The sequence below is a fragment of the Sycon ciliatum genome, chromosome 9 (genome assembly GCF_964019385.1).
Source record: "Sycon ciliatum chromosome 9, ocSycCili1.1, whole genome shotgun sequence".
NCBI classification, from domain to species: Eukaryota; Metazoa; Porifera; class Calcarea; order Leucosolenida; family Sycettidae; genus Sycon; species Sycon ciliatum.
In genome coordinates, this window is record NC_088651.1 from 18,792,999 (window position 1) to 18,808,852 (window position 15,854).

At 46.7% G+C, this 15,854-nt stretch overlaps 1 protein-coding gene across 1 annotated transcript; it reads left to right on the plus strand.

Annotated features, from left to right (window-relative positions):
• The first annotated feature begins 638 nt into the window (after positions 1 to 638).
• Positions 639 to 14,600, plus strand: LOC135824728 (N-acetylgalactosamine-6-sulfatase-like). Its single transcript, XM_065337437.1, has 16 exons — positions 639 to 948; positions 1,452 to 1,542; positions 2,285 to 2,405; positions 2,900 to 2,994; positions 3,296 to 3,398; positions 4,648 to 4,686; positions 5,657 to 5,716; positions 6,013 to 6,059; positions 6,363 to 6,523; positions 6,891 to 6,936; positions 8,335 to 8,543; positions 10,328 to 10,413; positions 10,925 to 10,996; positions 11,638 to 11,715; positions 12,345 to 12,431; positions 13,854 to 14,600. Exons 1-16 carry the CDS (start codon positions 768 to 770, stop codon positions 13,998 to 14,000), a joined length of 1,623 nt encoding a protein of 540 aa, XP_065193509.1. The 5' UTR covers positions 639 to 767; the 3' UTR covers positions 14,001 to 14,600.
• Positions 14,601 to 15,854: the final 1,254 nt, after the last annotated feature.

Below are 15,854 nucleotides of genomic sequence, written 5' to 3' on the forward strand. Positions count from 1 at the left end.
CGTTTTGAATGGTAACTTCAACGTGGATCGATAGTCTTTCTTCTGTTTAGCAGGTCGTCTGGCTCGTTCATGAGCAGTCGCGATCACTTTGTCAGGAAAGTTGTTGAATTTTAATGTGTCAATAACCTTTTGCTCACTTCGCTGGCGGGCTGCAGGATCAGAGGAAAGGCGTGTGGTTGGTTTGTAGTGGTAGTAGTAGAATTTATTATTTTGATAGGTACCTGGCGCTGTCTCACCAGCCGAGTCACACGCTTTAACTGGTTGGTTGGTTTATTTTAATTCGGACAATAAATGGGAACTAGGCCCAATGATATAAAGGCGAATGGATAAGCTGCATTTAGAAAAGAGAGGACAGGAAGAAAATTACGAAAGAAGAAGAAGTATCTGACACATACAACTTACAAGCCATGTAGTCAGTCCTTTCAGAGTTCGAAAGTACCAACCGGGTCACAGGTGACCCGGTACTATATTTTCAACCGGGTCCAAGCGCCGCCCAACCGGGCGCATGGATTACCCGGCTCACCCGGCGCTGGAGCAGACACTGCAAACTACAAGTACAATGACGATCTGCATGATTGTTGATCTACCCATCACCATGATCACTCTCTGACAGACTCAGTGACCAGTGACAGAGAGCGAGAGCTCGAGAGGTGGAGAGAGCAGCCCCGATTCTTCGAATCGTTTGATCCAGTGGTTGTGTGGTTGGTTTGCAGTAAGCATTGTTTTAGAAAACGGAGAGGTGTATTTGTGCTGCTGTTGATGCAGCTATGGCGTGGTCGTCAACTGCTCGGAATGGCCTTCTGACGACGCTGTTGCTGATGTTGGTGTCCGGCAGCCGCGGCATTAGCGCGGTGGAGTTCGCCAAAAACGACGGCCGAGCTGGGCCGGTCGACTCGGAGGCGACCGCAGCTGCGCCGCCCAATATCGTTCTCATCTTCGCCGATGACTGTGAGTGATGCTAACCTTAACGGGTAGTAGGCGCACCCTTCCAGTAGGCGTAGCCTATGTTCTGGGTGCTTGCAGGACGGCCGCTAGTGCCACGAAATCCTCAATGGTTGACCAAAAATAACTGACACATTTTCGTCATTCAATAATAATCAAATCGTGTCCGGTATGGCTATAAGAAGAGAAGAAGTGATTCAGACAAGATGTCATCCCGAGTTACACAATACATGAAATGAAATAGAAATTGAACAGTCCATATGATTTTCACACTGACTGTTTACTGACTGTTCGGTTCTCTCCCAGACAAGTTAATTTTATAGATCTGTTCAGTGCATTCTTGCTGAAAGCCATGAGTCCGAAATGTCTTCTCCGGAGTTTCTCTAACCGCAGGCTGCTCAATCCGATTTCATGAACAGGAGTCTGTGTGCGTGTGTGTGTGTGTGTGTGTGTGTGTGTGTGTGTGTGTGTGTGTGTGTGTGTGTGTATGTCTGCATGTGTGCATGCAGTGGGCTGGGGAGACCTATCGACGTACGGCCACCCGACGATTCGCACACCCAATCTGGATCGTATGGCAGAGGAGGGATTGCGCTTTACGCAGTGAGTCAGTGAACTAACCTGTATAGGGGTTTTGTGATGATGTCATCTTCTTGGGTGTTGAATGGTGTGGCATTAAGCGATGACGTCGCCATCTTACGTGTTGCGCAGTGATTGGCATTATGTGATGATGTCATCATTTTTGCATCGTGTCCACGGAGTGACATTGTGATTGTGATACTGTCATCGTATTGGGTGTTTTGTACGGAGTGACGTTATGTGATGATGTCATCATATTGGGTGTTTTGTACGGAGTGACGTTATGTGATGATGTCATCATATTGGGTGGTTTGTGTAGAGTAGCATCCGGTGCTTCCGTTTGATCCTCAATGCAAAGCATAATTATTCAGTCAGCTTTGTGAATAACGACTTTCCACTATTAAAGCATACAAAACGTGTTGTTATCAGCGAGTTGGTATTATACTGCAGGTTGATTGTATGTACAACTCGACTTTGGCCATAGAGATCTCCTGCGGGGTAGAGATACAGTCAGACCTCGCTTAACCGCACACATCCGTTTTCCACAAAAATACCCGGATAGGCGAGGGAACCGGATAATCGAACACACACACTGTACATATGCATGACATATGCTGTAAATCGGTAGTCAACAATTTTCATCCGGATGGTGAGGGATCCGGATAAAAGAGGATCGGATACGCGAGGTCTGACTGTATCAGCTAGGCGAGACTGGCAGATTCTGAATCTATTCCGCTAATCCTCGCTCTCTTCCCATGGCATACAGGTTCTACACGGCCAACGCTATCTGCACTCCATCGCGGTCGTCACTGCTGACTGGACGTCTGCCCGTGCGTAACGGCATGTACGGGACGTGGAACAATTCCGCCAGTAACGTCATGACACAGGTACGCTGACCCGGGATACAGGAGGCGGACATTTACCTTATTTTCCGGAGCATGACCCGCACTTGAAACACTCATAATTCTCCCAAAAAAGCGGGTGCGGCTTATACAATGATGGTCGAATGAACCGTGAAATACAGGGTAACTTTAGATGTCTGTATTTCGTAGCCAAAAATCTGGGTGCGGCTTTAATATACTATGGAAAGTACGGCAGTCGCAACAGCCACATAGTGGCTGGCTTCATTTCTCAGTTTTGTCTATCAAAGCATTATCCATGTCTGGCATGATGGTTGCAACGCTAAGCTCGGGTTTGAAGCTTGGGTTCCATTTAAAACTTTTAAACTTCAGAGACTTGCAAACTGACTACAAATGTACATGGTCTGTCAAATGGTGCACTTAGGGAGAAGGTAATAGAGAGGGGGAGGGTCAGGAAACTACTTGTCTGCTAATTGGGCAGGGATGTGTTTTGTATTGTGTTGTTCCCACGGCTACTGCAGGTGCTTCATGCAGATGGTGTCGGAGCACTGCCACACACCGAGACTACCATTGCTGAGCTACTGAAAACGGTCGGCTATCACAGCAAGCTCATCGGGTAAGCATTTCCTTCCCGGTGCACTTCTCGACGTCATTCAGTTCGCCGGGGAAACGCAACATGTCCTTGCATGCAGCGGTTGTGTAAATGGGTGTATGCAAGTGTGTGTGTGTGTGTGTGTGTGTGTGTGTGTGTGTGTGTGTGTGTGTGTGTGCGCGCGCGCGCGTGCACGTTGCTATAAAGAGAGAATCTGTGGGTGCACATCCAGTGCATTTTCAGATTTGCATGCTTCTCTTGTGACGGGCGTATACATGGTACACGATGTGTGTGTGTGTGTGTGTGTGTGTGCATGCGCGTGTAGGAAATGGCATCTAGGTATCCAGGAGGACAACTGGCCAACGACACACGGCTTTGATGAGTTCTATGGCACGCCGATGATGCATGGACCGAATGAGGGCAACCAGGTTAGTACAACATCCTTGTACCCAGTCCTAGTCATCGGTGGATATGTGCCCGCATGATTGTGAGCTTTTAACCCTAACGTGTTACCTTTTCTGGAAAAAAGGCAGCAACTTTGCCAGGAATATTACAGCAAGAGCAGTACTGCCCAAAGCAGCCCAGGCCCCCAATTCCGCCCCAATCGGGCCTCGTTTGAGAACCAGATGGGGACTTTCCGGGCATTCTCGGACCCTCTTTCGTCGTGTGAAATGTATAAACTGTAAAGCAGATCAGGGCCCCGATTGGACCTTATATGGGGCGAATCGGAGCCCCAATTGGTACAATTGAGGCACTGTCCATACATCGTGTACTGCCGCACACAACACAGCCATACTGTGGGATGTTTTCTGCACACAAAAACAAAAACAAAAGCAAAAGAAAAGTATCTGTCCAGTGCAATGAGTACTATTTTTGTGTGAATATGTCCTCGTACCCGGTTACTGCATTGTAATGCCCGTGCTCTCAAGGCACGCCGTTGCAGTTTGTTAGTCGTCCATTTACAACGGGGAGGGGAGGGGGGGGGGGGAGAGAGAGAGAAGACAAAGGCAGTGAGAGAATGCCCACAGCTCTCCTACAACTAATAACATGATGATAAAAGTACCCATACGACAGTACATTCAGACCTCGTTTAACTGTACACGTCCGTTTTCCACCAAAATATCCGGATAGGCGAGGGAACCGGATAATCGAACACACATGCTGTATGTATGCACTACATACCGTAGAATCCCCGCGGATAAGCCCATGGGCTTATCTGTATCACAAGGACATTTCGGTGGGCTTGTACAAAAACATGGGCTTATACGGTGACACCAAAAGTATGCATTGAAAAGTACCAAGGAAGTGAGAAGTACATTGCTGAAAGCCACTGTGCAAACAAAAACAACCGATGATTGTGTTGAATTGTGCAAAAAAAACTACATGACTACGTACATGGTACGATCAAGAGTCCATAATTTTTGGACTCTTGCTACAAGTTAGGCCCATGGGCTTGTACGATAAATCTTTGTGACGTTCGAACTTTCCCTGGGCTTATGCGCGAGCATGGGCTTTTACGCGGGTGGGCTTATCCGCGGGATTCTACGGTATGCTGTAAATCGGTAACCAACAATTTTCTTCCGGATGGCGAGGGATCCAGATGAAAGAGGATCGGATAAGCGAGGTCTGACTGTGACGGTTATCCTGTCTGTTGTGTTCTTTCTGTGGTAATTGCAGAGTGTCTTTCCCGACATGCAGCTGATCAATAACACTGAGGTATGCATGCCAATAGAGAGGTTAAGTTTCACGTAAAATTCTTACGTCCGTGAACTTTTATGTCAAAAATTCAAAAATCTCACGTAAAATTTGACCTGTTTTACGTGAGTTAACTGTCCCGCACGTAAGTTCGTGACGTGGGTTTTTGGAAGTTTCGATTGGTTATCCCGCGTTGGAGTGTCATTGGATGATATATGTGGTGTGACTACGCCGCGTCCAGCCTAGACACGAATTGGAAACTAACTGGGTGCACCTTACAAACACATGTACCTGAAATTGTTGCTTCAATGTCACCCATTTCTACTTGCTTGGATAGAAGGGTGCGTTCTTTTATCCTCTGCCAAATTCTCCCAAATTTTGAAGAGCGCTCACTTATCGTCTGCCAAAAGCAGCAGACTTTGCCAAGCTCTACTGGCTCTTGAGGTGGAAGTAAGTGGAAGATGACCACGTTTTGTCACTTGCCCGTGGACAAAAGGGACTTGGGGTTGGCAAAAAATCATTTCAATAAACGCGTCCTCAAAATATTTCCTGTTTGGCATGACGCACTGGGGATCCCGGATCTCTTCAGACCCGTTCGAAATATATTCTCACCTCTTCTCTTCCTAGCAGACTTTCCTAGCAGACCTTCCTAGAAGAGACAGAAGAATAAAAGAACGCACTCTAAGTTTGTAGCTAGTTGATGTACAGATTATCAGCCATCTGAGCATCATCTGAGCATTGCCTTGGCGTTGCTACATGTGCATGAGACTCAGTGTTACGACAATGACCTAGCCGGTTGTCTCTGTTCTCTTCTGCCTTTGGGGTATTGCTCCATCCTTGCGGTGCTGAGCTTTCTAGGTATTAAATCTGGGATTTCTCGCTGTTGTGTGAAATTGTACGGTATGTTGCTGTACATGTGTGTGTGTGTGTGTGTGTGTGTGTGTGCGTGTGCGTGTGCGTGTGTGTGTGTGTGTGTGTGTGTGTACAACAGGTGGTTGGTCGTCTGTATAAGGAGATCGACATCCACACACTCAACACAAACTACATCCAGGTATGCCGGTGACAACAACAACAGTGTGGTGTGCAATTGTGAAACTTACTGTACTTATATGGAGCAGAAGGGAGAGGCAGAAGGGAAAAATAACATACCGTAGCTGGAGTGAGTGAAGTGGGTCTCACTTTCCATACTTTCATCCTGATAATGGACCAGGCCCGAATATTTGTTGCAATGTAAAGTGACTCACAGAAAAGAGACCATTTCGGAGTTGGAGAAGTGACTAGTTCTAGAGACTTTCCCATCTGTTTGCTCATGCACTTGGCCTGTGTCTGCTTGCTTGTGTGTGATAGAATGCCGTGGATTACATCAAGACGAGGAGTGCGGACCCCGAGAAGAAGTGAGTGCGCACACACATACAGATGCCGTCAACATCCCTTCGCAGTGCCGAGACTTAGAGGATTACCCAGGAAATGATGGCCCACTTCCATTTAGACCCACACGGCTCCCTGCAGCATACATGCACTTCCCCTATTTCATTGATGGTATGACATTTACAGTTCTGTTGTGTCCAATTTCTCAATCTGGTGCCTTCAGAATCCAGTAAAAAATCTTTTTTTTAAAGAATTCAATGGAAAAAAGAACATTTGAAGAGATCACAATCTCTTGCCCCCTCTACCATGTTCCCTGTTGTACACTGCAGGCCATTCTTCCTGTACTTTGCACCAGACAACACTCACATTCCTCTCTTCACCTCGCCACAGTTTGCCGGCGTCAGCAGGCGCGGTCTCTATGGCGACTGCGTCGAAGAACTGGACTGGGGCGTCGGGCAGATACTGGAGACCATCAGGTCGCTCACAATCCGTAGGTGCTTCTATTTTTGAGGAGCTCTGAGCATGCAAACTACACAAAGCATGTCCTGTAAATACAGAGCGGGGACAGCATTGTATGCATGCATCAACAAGCTTGGTGTTGTCTTTTTTTTACAGATTACATTTAAAAGCGCTATCTCTTTCTATCCGATCTTGCCCTGCGTTGAATCCAGTGCTTCTGTGGAATCGTTCACTTCCCTATAGCAGCGTTCTGTTGTCATTGCTGTGTTATGTACGTAAAGATATGGATGTACGAGACTCGTGCATGTTTCATGAGAAAGCTCACGATGGGCACGAGACACGGTTTTAATGCACTCGTGTTTCGTATGTGACTTGCATGCGTGTGTTTATGCGAGCAGAGGAGAACACATTTGTCTTCTTCACGAGCGACAACGGCCCAGACAGGTAAGGTTATATGCATCTGTCCACATAGCAATCTGCTGGTGCATCCACCTCACATCTCTTTCTTTAGCAGGGCCACAGCACCCGATCTGGCCGGTCCAGGTAAAAAAAGTCCACCCACGCTATTCGTGAAAATGGGTATGTTGTTTTTGTTGTCGATGATATCAATTTCTTGGACTCGGATGGAGAGCCAAGGATTTATAGGAAGAAAATTGACCAATGAACTACGCTATAATGTCCACTAACACCACTAGTTACATGACAATCAGCTCATGCGATAACACTGTACGACACTGACCGACGGTACTTGTTGGAGTGCGCATCCAAGATGTGCTAGAGCTGCTAGCCAGTGAGTTGTAGAACGTCAGTACCGTCGGTCAGTGTCGTGCAATGTTATCGCATGAGCTGATTGTTTAGTAACTGGTGGTGTTACTGGATATTATGGCGTAATGTGTAGTTCATTGGTCCTTTTTCTTCTTCATATCAATTTCTGCCGCTCATACCGCATTTAACCAGACCTCCTGAAATCCTACAGCTCATGACGCAGGCAGAGCTCTGGGATGATGTCTCGATGCCAGCTGTTCGTGGCTGGGCTGTGTGCTCGTGTAGGCACTTTCATTAAATTTTGGAACTAAATCCTGCGTGGTTTGTAAGGATAACAGAGCAATGGAATGAAAGTATTTTCTACTTTGAAGCTATAATAACTTATAGCTTAGAAATGTTCTGACAGAGCTACTCTACAAGCAGAAATATTCGTGTCGAATTCATTCTCGTCTTTATCATCCGAGGAGTAGTCAGACTAAACTAAATGCCGGACTAACGTGGATTGGTCCAGGTTTTTGATTGATTTATTTTCTCTTTTGAGTTGAACGAAATCATTCACCGACTCAAGTTTCTGCCTGTACAGTATAGCAAAAGTTGGTGCTTCGACGGTAGATGTGTCAGCATAACACCAAGTCTGGTTGTTTGCGTCGAGTGCGTTCCTAAAATCTGGGTACAGTATTTTCCAGAGTACAAGGCGCACTTTAAACACCAGTTTTTGACCCCGAAAAGTCGATGCGGCTTATACTACTTTTATACTACCATGATCAAACTACTGTAATCATGGTGATAAACAGGGTAGATGTCTGTATTTTTTCTTTATTTTTTTCTTCTTTTTTCTTTTTCTTCTTTTTTTTCTTTTTCTTCTTTCTGACTGTATATAGTATCCAGTTACAGTGATGGAGAGTTACTCTAAACTCGTATCCATATGTCCTTTTCCTTTCTACATTTCTTCTTTTTTTTCTTTTTCTTCTTTTTTCTTTTTCGTGGGTGCAGCCTATAGTCCAGTGCGGCTTATACTCCGGAAAATATGTTAGATTGTTTCCTGTCCTTGCTCCTCGCTGTCTTTTCCCCTCGCAGACGCACCGACCTGTGCAAGTCACTGCCCGGGGTGGCGTGCGACCCGACCCGGGGTGGGTCCGCGGGCCCGTTGCGCGGGGGAAAGTCTACGACCTGGGAGGGCGGCGTACGAGAGCCAGCCATCGCCTGGTGGCCCGGCAAGGTCAAGGGCATTGACCCGGGCGCCGTGGCAACCACGTTTGAACTGGCGTCAAGCATGGATCTATTTGGTAAGAGCCCTTGTGCCAGTACATGTACATGTCCCTCCACACTGTCACTTGATCACTATACACTACCACTTGATCACTATATTATGCTGCATCACATCTTCTAAAGCCTGATTCATACTTCATTTCGCGTACGGAAAACGTGTCACATCGCACAAAAGCTGACCTGAGCTCAACTATTTTTGGCCAATCGCGCGACGTTGCGCGATGACTTACACAACCTAGCCATATGCAAGAGAACCCTTCCTCCTTCCTCCTAACCCCTTATCTTCCATGTAATTGAGCTTGTGTACATGTACTTGCGAATTCAAATAACATATACAGCATACAATCCACTTCTCAAATCTCCAAACTCCAAAAACGGTCTCTTCACTGCAATTTCAAATTAAAATACACATTACACCAAATTTTCGGGCCTGGCCCATCATCAGGATAATGAACAATTGAATATACAGTCCCGTACTAGACTATAGACTTGTACCGGATGACCTGCCCCAAGCGGACGCCATTGATGCAGCGGAAACTGTCCTGATAGGACAGGATTCGGCTTGATTCAGGGGTGCACGTTCGATCTACAGCACTTTGACGCGTGGAAGTAGTGTAGGAGTTGCATTTTAATCAGTAGAAAGTATATTTTTCGCAATAAAAGAGTATTTATTTGAAGAGCTTGTGTTGATACAGATTCCTAGGTTCAAACCCCAAGATGGGCAGTTAGTTACATTTTTCTCTCCTTGCGTATTTTGTATCTGCATGTTATTACCCTTTCCGTGAGTCGCTCGTGAGTAATGTATGAGTCGTGTATGGCTAAACCCGTATTTACCCGTATGACTACTGCTAGTGTTATTGTTCTAGAACATTAGCATAATTAACCAATCACAGTTCACAGCTCTGGAATATTCTAGAATTTCGTCGGCAACCGGTTTATATAGATTACTGATTGGTTGATGACCTAAAAACATGGCTGCCGTTCGCCGTGTGTTTTGTCTTCTTGCATTGTTCTTTTCTTGTGCTCTTTTCACTTCTTATCTTTACTTGCCGAGTGTGTAACTAATAATTCTGTCCTAACGAGTATTCGTGAAAACACAAAGTGAGTGCTTTGTTTGAGTGTGTGAAATTGTCTCCGAGGGCCAGCTACTACAGTAGTTTATCCGGTCAATTGAGGATTCCGCTCGATACAGGGACCGGCAAACACAGGTTTTACTATATATCTGTGTATGGGAAATGTTTGCCTGCAAAATTGTGTACTGGAAGTCTACAAATTTTCGGCCCATTCAAATGTCGGCCTCCCGAGCCTAAAACTCATTTCAACCGCATCAATTTTTCGGCCCATTCCAATGTCGGCCTCCCGGGGCTAAAACCCATTTCGGCCGCGTCACATTTTCGGCCGGTGCTACTGCCGCCTGTATACACTGTCACGCTGAACCTTGCAAAACAAAATTTCGGCCGAAAGTAGGCGAAAATATATATGCGCCGGATATTTGTTGACTTGCAGTATACTAGTTCTGCACATGTGTAGTTGCTGGGACATGTGACATTTTTCCTCACGGGCGAAACGATTCTCTTGTTCAAACGCCTCCTATACGATGGGGTTTTTTCGCAGTGCCGGGGTGGCCGGATTTGAGACGTCAAACATGCCATATGATCAGCTCCTCATGTAGAACTGTGTCACTGTTAAACAAGCATGTACCAGTAACAAGTTAGGTTGTGAGCTTGTGATCGAGTTGTGGGCCATTCGATAAATTCCTCCTCGCTGGTACATGTGTTCGTGTTGGGTTTTCACTTTGCAGCAACATATGTTGAGCTGTCTGGCGCCAAGCTACCGGCCGGTGTCACATATGATGGTGTTTCACTCATGCCCATCTTGACCGGACAGGTACGATGTTATAGATACACCGAAGTGTCTTGTATTAAAGCCTCTCTCATAGAAGCCTGTTTCGAATAGAAGCCTGATTTTCAAGAGGCACTGTCGGCACATAAGCCTGGTTTAGTGCTGACATACATAGAAATACCTGTCTTGTATAGAAGCCCGTATAGAAGCCTGTTTTCCTGCAAAATTTCCCCGAAGACAGTCGTATAAGCCGCGGCTTTTATACACGACTGTACGGTATATAGCATAGCTATGTTGCTGCTGCTGCTGCTGCTGGTCTTACTGGTGTTGCTGGTTTACTGGCATGGCTGCTGCATGGTGTTTCCAATCTTTATTCTCACGATGGCCTGTGGCCAACAAGAGATAATAACTATAGTGAGATTAGTATGATGTGGAAGCTTCATGGCTAGCAGTGATCAAACTAGATGTACGGGTGAGCGTGGCTCGTGCACGAGCAGATTGCGTTGCTGCTGCTGCTGTTGGTGTTGCTGATGATGACATTTCCGCATTTCCACAGGAATCTCAGCGACAGTCTCTGTTTCACTGGCGAGGAAACAAGCTCATGGCCGTCCGCTACAAACAATTCAAGGTACGTCGTATGGCTGTTCCGAAAGCAGATCTCACGTTTCGGAAACGTCTTATTTTAGCGGCAGCGATATTTTAGCGATTTTAGGCTTTTTAGCGAAAGGAGTGTTTTCGCCAAAGTTTTGCCACGCCAATCGAATTATTCATGTACCAGCACACTGCTAGCAAGAGTCCATAATCCCCCCAGAGTGCGCAACTTCACTTATCAGATCTGGGACTGCGAAATCCGTGTTCCACGCCATATGACATCATGAGCACAGTAAAACCTATGAAGGCGACCATTCGGATAAGGCGACCACCTGTCCTAGAAGACCACTGCAACCAGGACCAAGGGATGCTATTTCCAGTCAATTGGCCCTGGATAAGGCGACCACCTGATGACAGAGACGACATTTTTGAGGTCCCTTGAGCGGTCGTCTTAGACATGTTTCACTGTAGGTGAAGTGTGGACCGTGGTGCACCGCGTCGATGGAAGGAGGCAAGTCCGACCCAAAAAATGATGTACATCACGGATTACGCCGTCCCAGATCCCCATCCCAGTTGCGCACTGTGTGGGATTGTGGACTCTTGCTACTACTAGTAGCCACCTTAGTTTTTTTAATCTGAAACTCGAATTGGTCCTGATTCAATGCTGATCTTGTGTAGGCACATTACTTCACAGAGGGTGACTTGGAATGGAACTCGCCGGCATTGCGTGCGCATGACCCGCCAATTCTCTTTGACGTAAGTTGTTGCTTTTTAAAAGTGTCTCTCTTTGTCTGTCCGCCAGTCTGTTCTCATCTTTCTGTCTGTGTCTGTGCGTCTCTTTCTCACACAATCCTCCCCCCCCCCCCCTCATGAACCTTGCTCAGTTTGCGGAGTTCCCTGGTCACATAATTATGGTCATACCCTTCTGCATTTCGCCAATCTCTCTCTTTCTCCATCTCTCTCTTTGGTCTGCATTGAGCTGTTCACTAACTGACATTCCCCGACAAATGTCCGACTTGCTGACAGAATAATCTGAGATAACCTTGCACCCTGGGTTGCAAACCCCGTGACCAGCGCTTTGCAAGAGCCCGCGCCTTTCTCAAATCGAACTATCCCTACTGTAATGACTTTCACAATGTTGTCCATCTCCAAGCTGTCCCGCTGTCACTCTGCTCTCGTAAATCCATCGAATTGCCCTGCATGGCTTGACATACATGAAGACAGCGGTTATTGACTTGTGCAGGTGGGACTCCAGGTGTGGGAGTATCCTTCCAGCACATTTGGTACTTTGGAGTAGTAAAATGACCACTCCCTCGTTAGCAGCATTACAATTGTCGTGTGTTTTGGGTGTTTATATTGTGTGCACATATTTGTGGATGGTGCAGATCGAGCAAGACCCGTCTGAACGCTTCTTTATTACCGCCAAGGACACCAAATACAATATCACAGAGATAATGGCTGCTATCAACAAGGTAAGAGAGAGAGAGAGAGAGAGAGAGAGAGAGAGAGAGAGAGAGAGAGAGAGAGAGAGAGAGAGAGAGAGAGAGAGAGAGAGAGAGAGAGAGAGAGAGAGAGAGAGAGAGAGAGAGAGAGAGAGAGAGAGAGAGAGAGAGAGAGAGAGAGAGAGAGAGTTGACTGACAGACATTCTGGCAGAGGGACAGGCAACAATAGTAGTACAAGTCTATCCGTGCTGCAGACATTCGGTTTTGGTGGACAATGGTTGAAACAAATTGGCAGATTCTGCTCAAAGAGCATTGAAATTGGCAGAACCATACAGAGGTTACTAGTAGGGCAATCATTCCCTAGAATTCTGCTCCTCTTCTTTTCTGTATACAGGTGTTCAGGTGTTCTAGTTGTTTCTTCGTTCTCCCTGCATGCAACTTTGTTATCTTTCTTGTTATTAATTTTTGTCTCGAGCCGGGTTTGCGTTCTTTGTAAATTATTATTTATCATAATTATTAAAAGCATGTCCGCGTAGGTGGCGGGGGGGGGGGGGGGGGGGGGCACTTTCGCATATGCCATTCAGGATTGATGTCTGAAGAGAAATACAATACAATGAAAAGACAGAAGTGACGTTGACAAAAGCCGTTAGCAACAATACCAATTGGCCTAATGGAAAACTTAATCGAAAGTATGAAAATAAAAATAGAATATACATACACACAACATGTCTGGTGGAATCACGTAAATCAGTCCTGTTAGGTGGGGCGGGCTCCACGCCATGCCTGTCGGTCCGCTGCCATTGTGTGGACTGCGTCAGCATCTAGCGGCTGGTAGAGGGTAAGTCCATGCCATGATGGCAATTTCGTCTGCAAGACCGTTACCAAAGTTGTCCACGGTCGGCCCCTGAAACGTTCAGTGCCCTCGTCGTTGGCCAAGCGAAGATACATATCCACTGCCAGCTGTGGAGGAGCAGTTGGGGCCAAACAAAAAATATGGCCAGCGAGACTGTAGCGCTGCCTCTTAGAGAGTTTATGCGAGACAAGGGGCGATCCGGGGGGCAAACCAGTGGGCTAAGGGCACCCGTTGTTTCAATTGCGGGAAGTTGGGCCACATTAGGGCCGAGTGCCGGCAGCGGCGACCGCAAGGCCGCCAACAACAGTTTCTTTGTGAAAAAAAATAAAAAATACAGGTACCAAACATGCATGAAACATTCCCGAAAATTCTGCCGACTTTTCAGCCAACATTATCCATCCACCAAGGGCTATCCGACTGCAGTATTGGGCATGTGTATGTCTCATACGAGCTGGCTATGGACTAAAATAAGATGTCCTACTGTATTGAGATGTTTACCGCACGTTTGTGTGCATGTGTGTGTGTGTGTGTACGAATGTGTGCGTGTGTACATGTGTATGTGAGTGTGTGCATGTGTGTACGTGTTGTTTGTGCATAGGTCAAAGATGAGCACATGGCAGATGTGAAGATAGCACCACCACAGATGAACACTTGTGACAAGTCTGTAGCACTGTGGAAACCCGACCTACCAGTGCCACCGTCCAAACCATACGACTGCTGCCAGGACCCCTGTTCGTCATGGTAACATGGGCCATGTTTGCCATGGTGACAGGACCCTGGTTGTCATGGTGACTGGACCCCTGGTCATCTTGGTGCCAGGACCCCTGTTTGTCACGGTGCCAGGGCCCCTGTTCGTCACGGTGCCAGGACCCCTGTTCGTCATGGTGACTGGAGCCATGTTCGTCACGGTGACTGGACTCCTGTTCATCATGGCGATGTCTCTGTGGCGCCACGCAGTGTCTTGTTCTTTGCCGAGAGTTTCTGTTCTAGACTTGTTGGGGTAGCTGGCATGGACCGGTGCTGTCCAAAATTCCTAACATTTGGTCTTCCATTATTTATCCGTGATTGCATTGGCTCATCGTCCCAGTTCAAATCTCCACATTGTATCAATTTTCTTTTAAAGCCGGTACATGTGCGGTACGGCTATGATCCCAACTACTACTCAATAGTTGCTGAGTGGCTATGCACACGCCACCGCACGGCCACGCACTGATTCAATTCCTGGCGGTGATACTGATCATCAAGATATTTAATTTAAAAATCTTGTTATCGGGATGACCCAAAGGTTGGTGTCAAGTCTTCATTCTCCTTTCGTTCTCCAAACGTTTAAGCCATCCGTGAACTACACAGGGGCGTCAGATGGTAATTTAGTGTGGTACGGTCAGCCATCTGAAGTACAGTTGTGGCAAGTGAAATCCGACACTTGGCATAAGGGACTGCACCATGCAGTCTGCAGCCCCTGCAGCCCTGCATACGTACAGTACATGTGTTACATATGTACATACAACTTTATCTGTGCGATGACAAAACTCGTATTCATCACAGTCAAGGTTTTAAGGTGCTGGCAAAAATGAATGGGGATTGGATACCAATACTCTTATGTGTACCATATTTGTGAACTGTGTGTATCTACGCTGTGACCTTTCGATCTGTTCGGGATGCATACGGCTCTACAGTACAAATTAGGTGCAGTGCATTACATCATTGGTGTCCATTTGTGGCGCTGTCCCCTATGGCAAGTGTCGGATTTCACTTGCCACAACTGTACAATAATTTGTGAATTTACTCATGGGGGAGGGTTGGATATTTAGAGCCCATATCAATGCATTTTATCGGTTCACAGGGTACTTGGGGCAAATAGCGGTGCGGTCAAGCGGTGCGGTCAATACCGTAGTGACCGTACCGTGTCCGATGCCTCTGCTACAAGAGTACATTTTGATACTGACATGTCACACTGTGATACGTCATGCTGTACTCAGTAGTGCGCCGGATAGATATCCCATGCAAAGGGATACGAGTGCAAACCGTGCTGGCAACTGCAACACAAGTAGCAACCGGAACCAGTCCGGTTGGTCAGGTCGTGGCTGGGTATTCTTTCATTGTTACTACAGTAAAACCTGTCAAGGCGACCACCTGTCCTAGAAGACCACTGCAACCAGGACTAAGGGATGCTATTTCCAGTCAATTGGCCCTGGATAAGGCGACCACCTGATGAGAGAGACGACATTTTGAAGGTCCCTTGAGCGGTCGTCTTAGACAGGTTTCACTATAGTGATCACAAGCAGAGTCGCACAAACCCGTCCGTTGCTCGCAAGTTACTACAGTAGAATGCCAATTATCCAAACGCCAATTATCCAACTATCCGAACGATCAAGTGTCCAAAAGTGCCTGTTTGCACTGGATTTCAGGGACAAACATGAATTTTTAATGATTTTGCCCACCCGAAGCACAGTCCAAATCTGTCCCCGGGGAAAATTGCGATTCCGCGGCCGCGTTTTTTTCCGCGTTTATTGCGATATTTTAAAAGACCGCGTTTTCCGCGATTTTCCCGCGTTTTTTGAACTTTTCTGTTGCACTACACGTACACACAGTGCACTGT

What these genes read in the sequence shown, in the direction of transcription:
- LOC135824728 (XM_065337437.1), top strand. Translation starts at nt 768, where the DNA reads ATGGCGTGGTCGTCAACTGCTCGGAATGGCCTTCTGACGACGCTGTTG. An exon ending in CCAGTAACGTCATGACACAG is followed by an intron (nt 2,406 to 2,899) that starts GTACGCTGACCC and finishes CGGCTACTGCAG; the next exon opens with GTGCTTCATGCAGATGGTGT. An exon ending in TATCACAGCAAGCTCATCGG is followed by an intron (nt 2,995 to 3,295) that starts GTAAGCATTTCC and finishes ATGCGCGTGTAG; the next exon opens with GAAATGGCATCTAGGTATCC.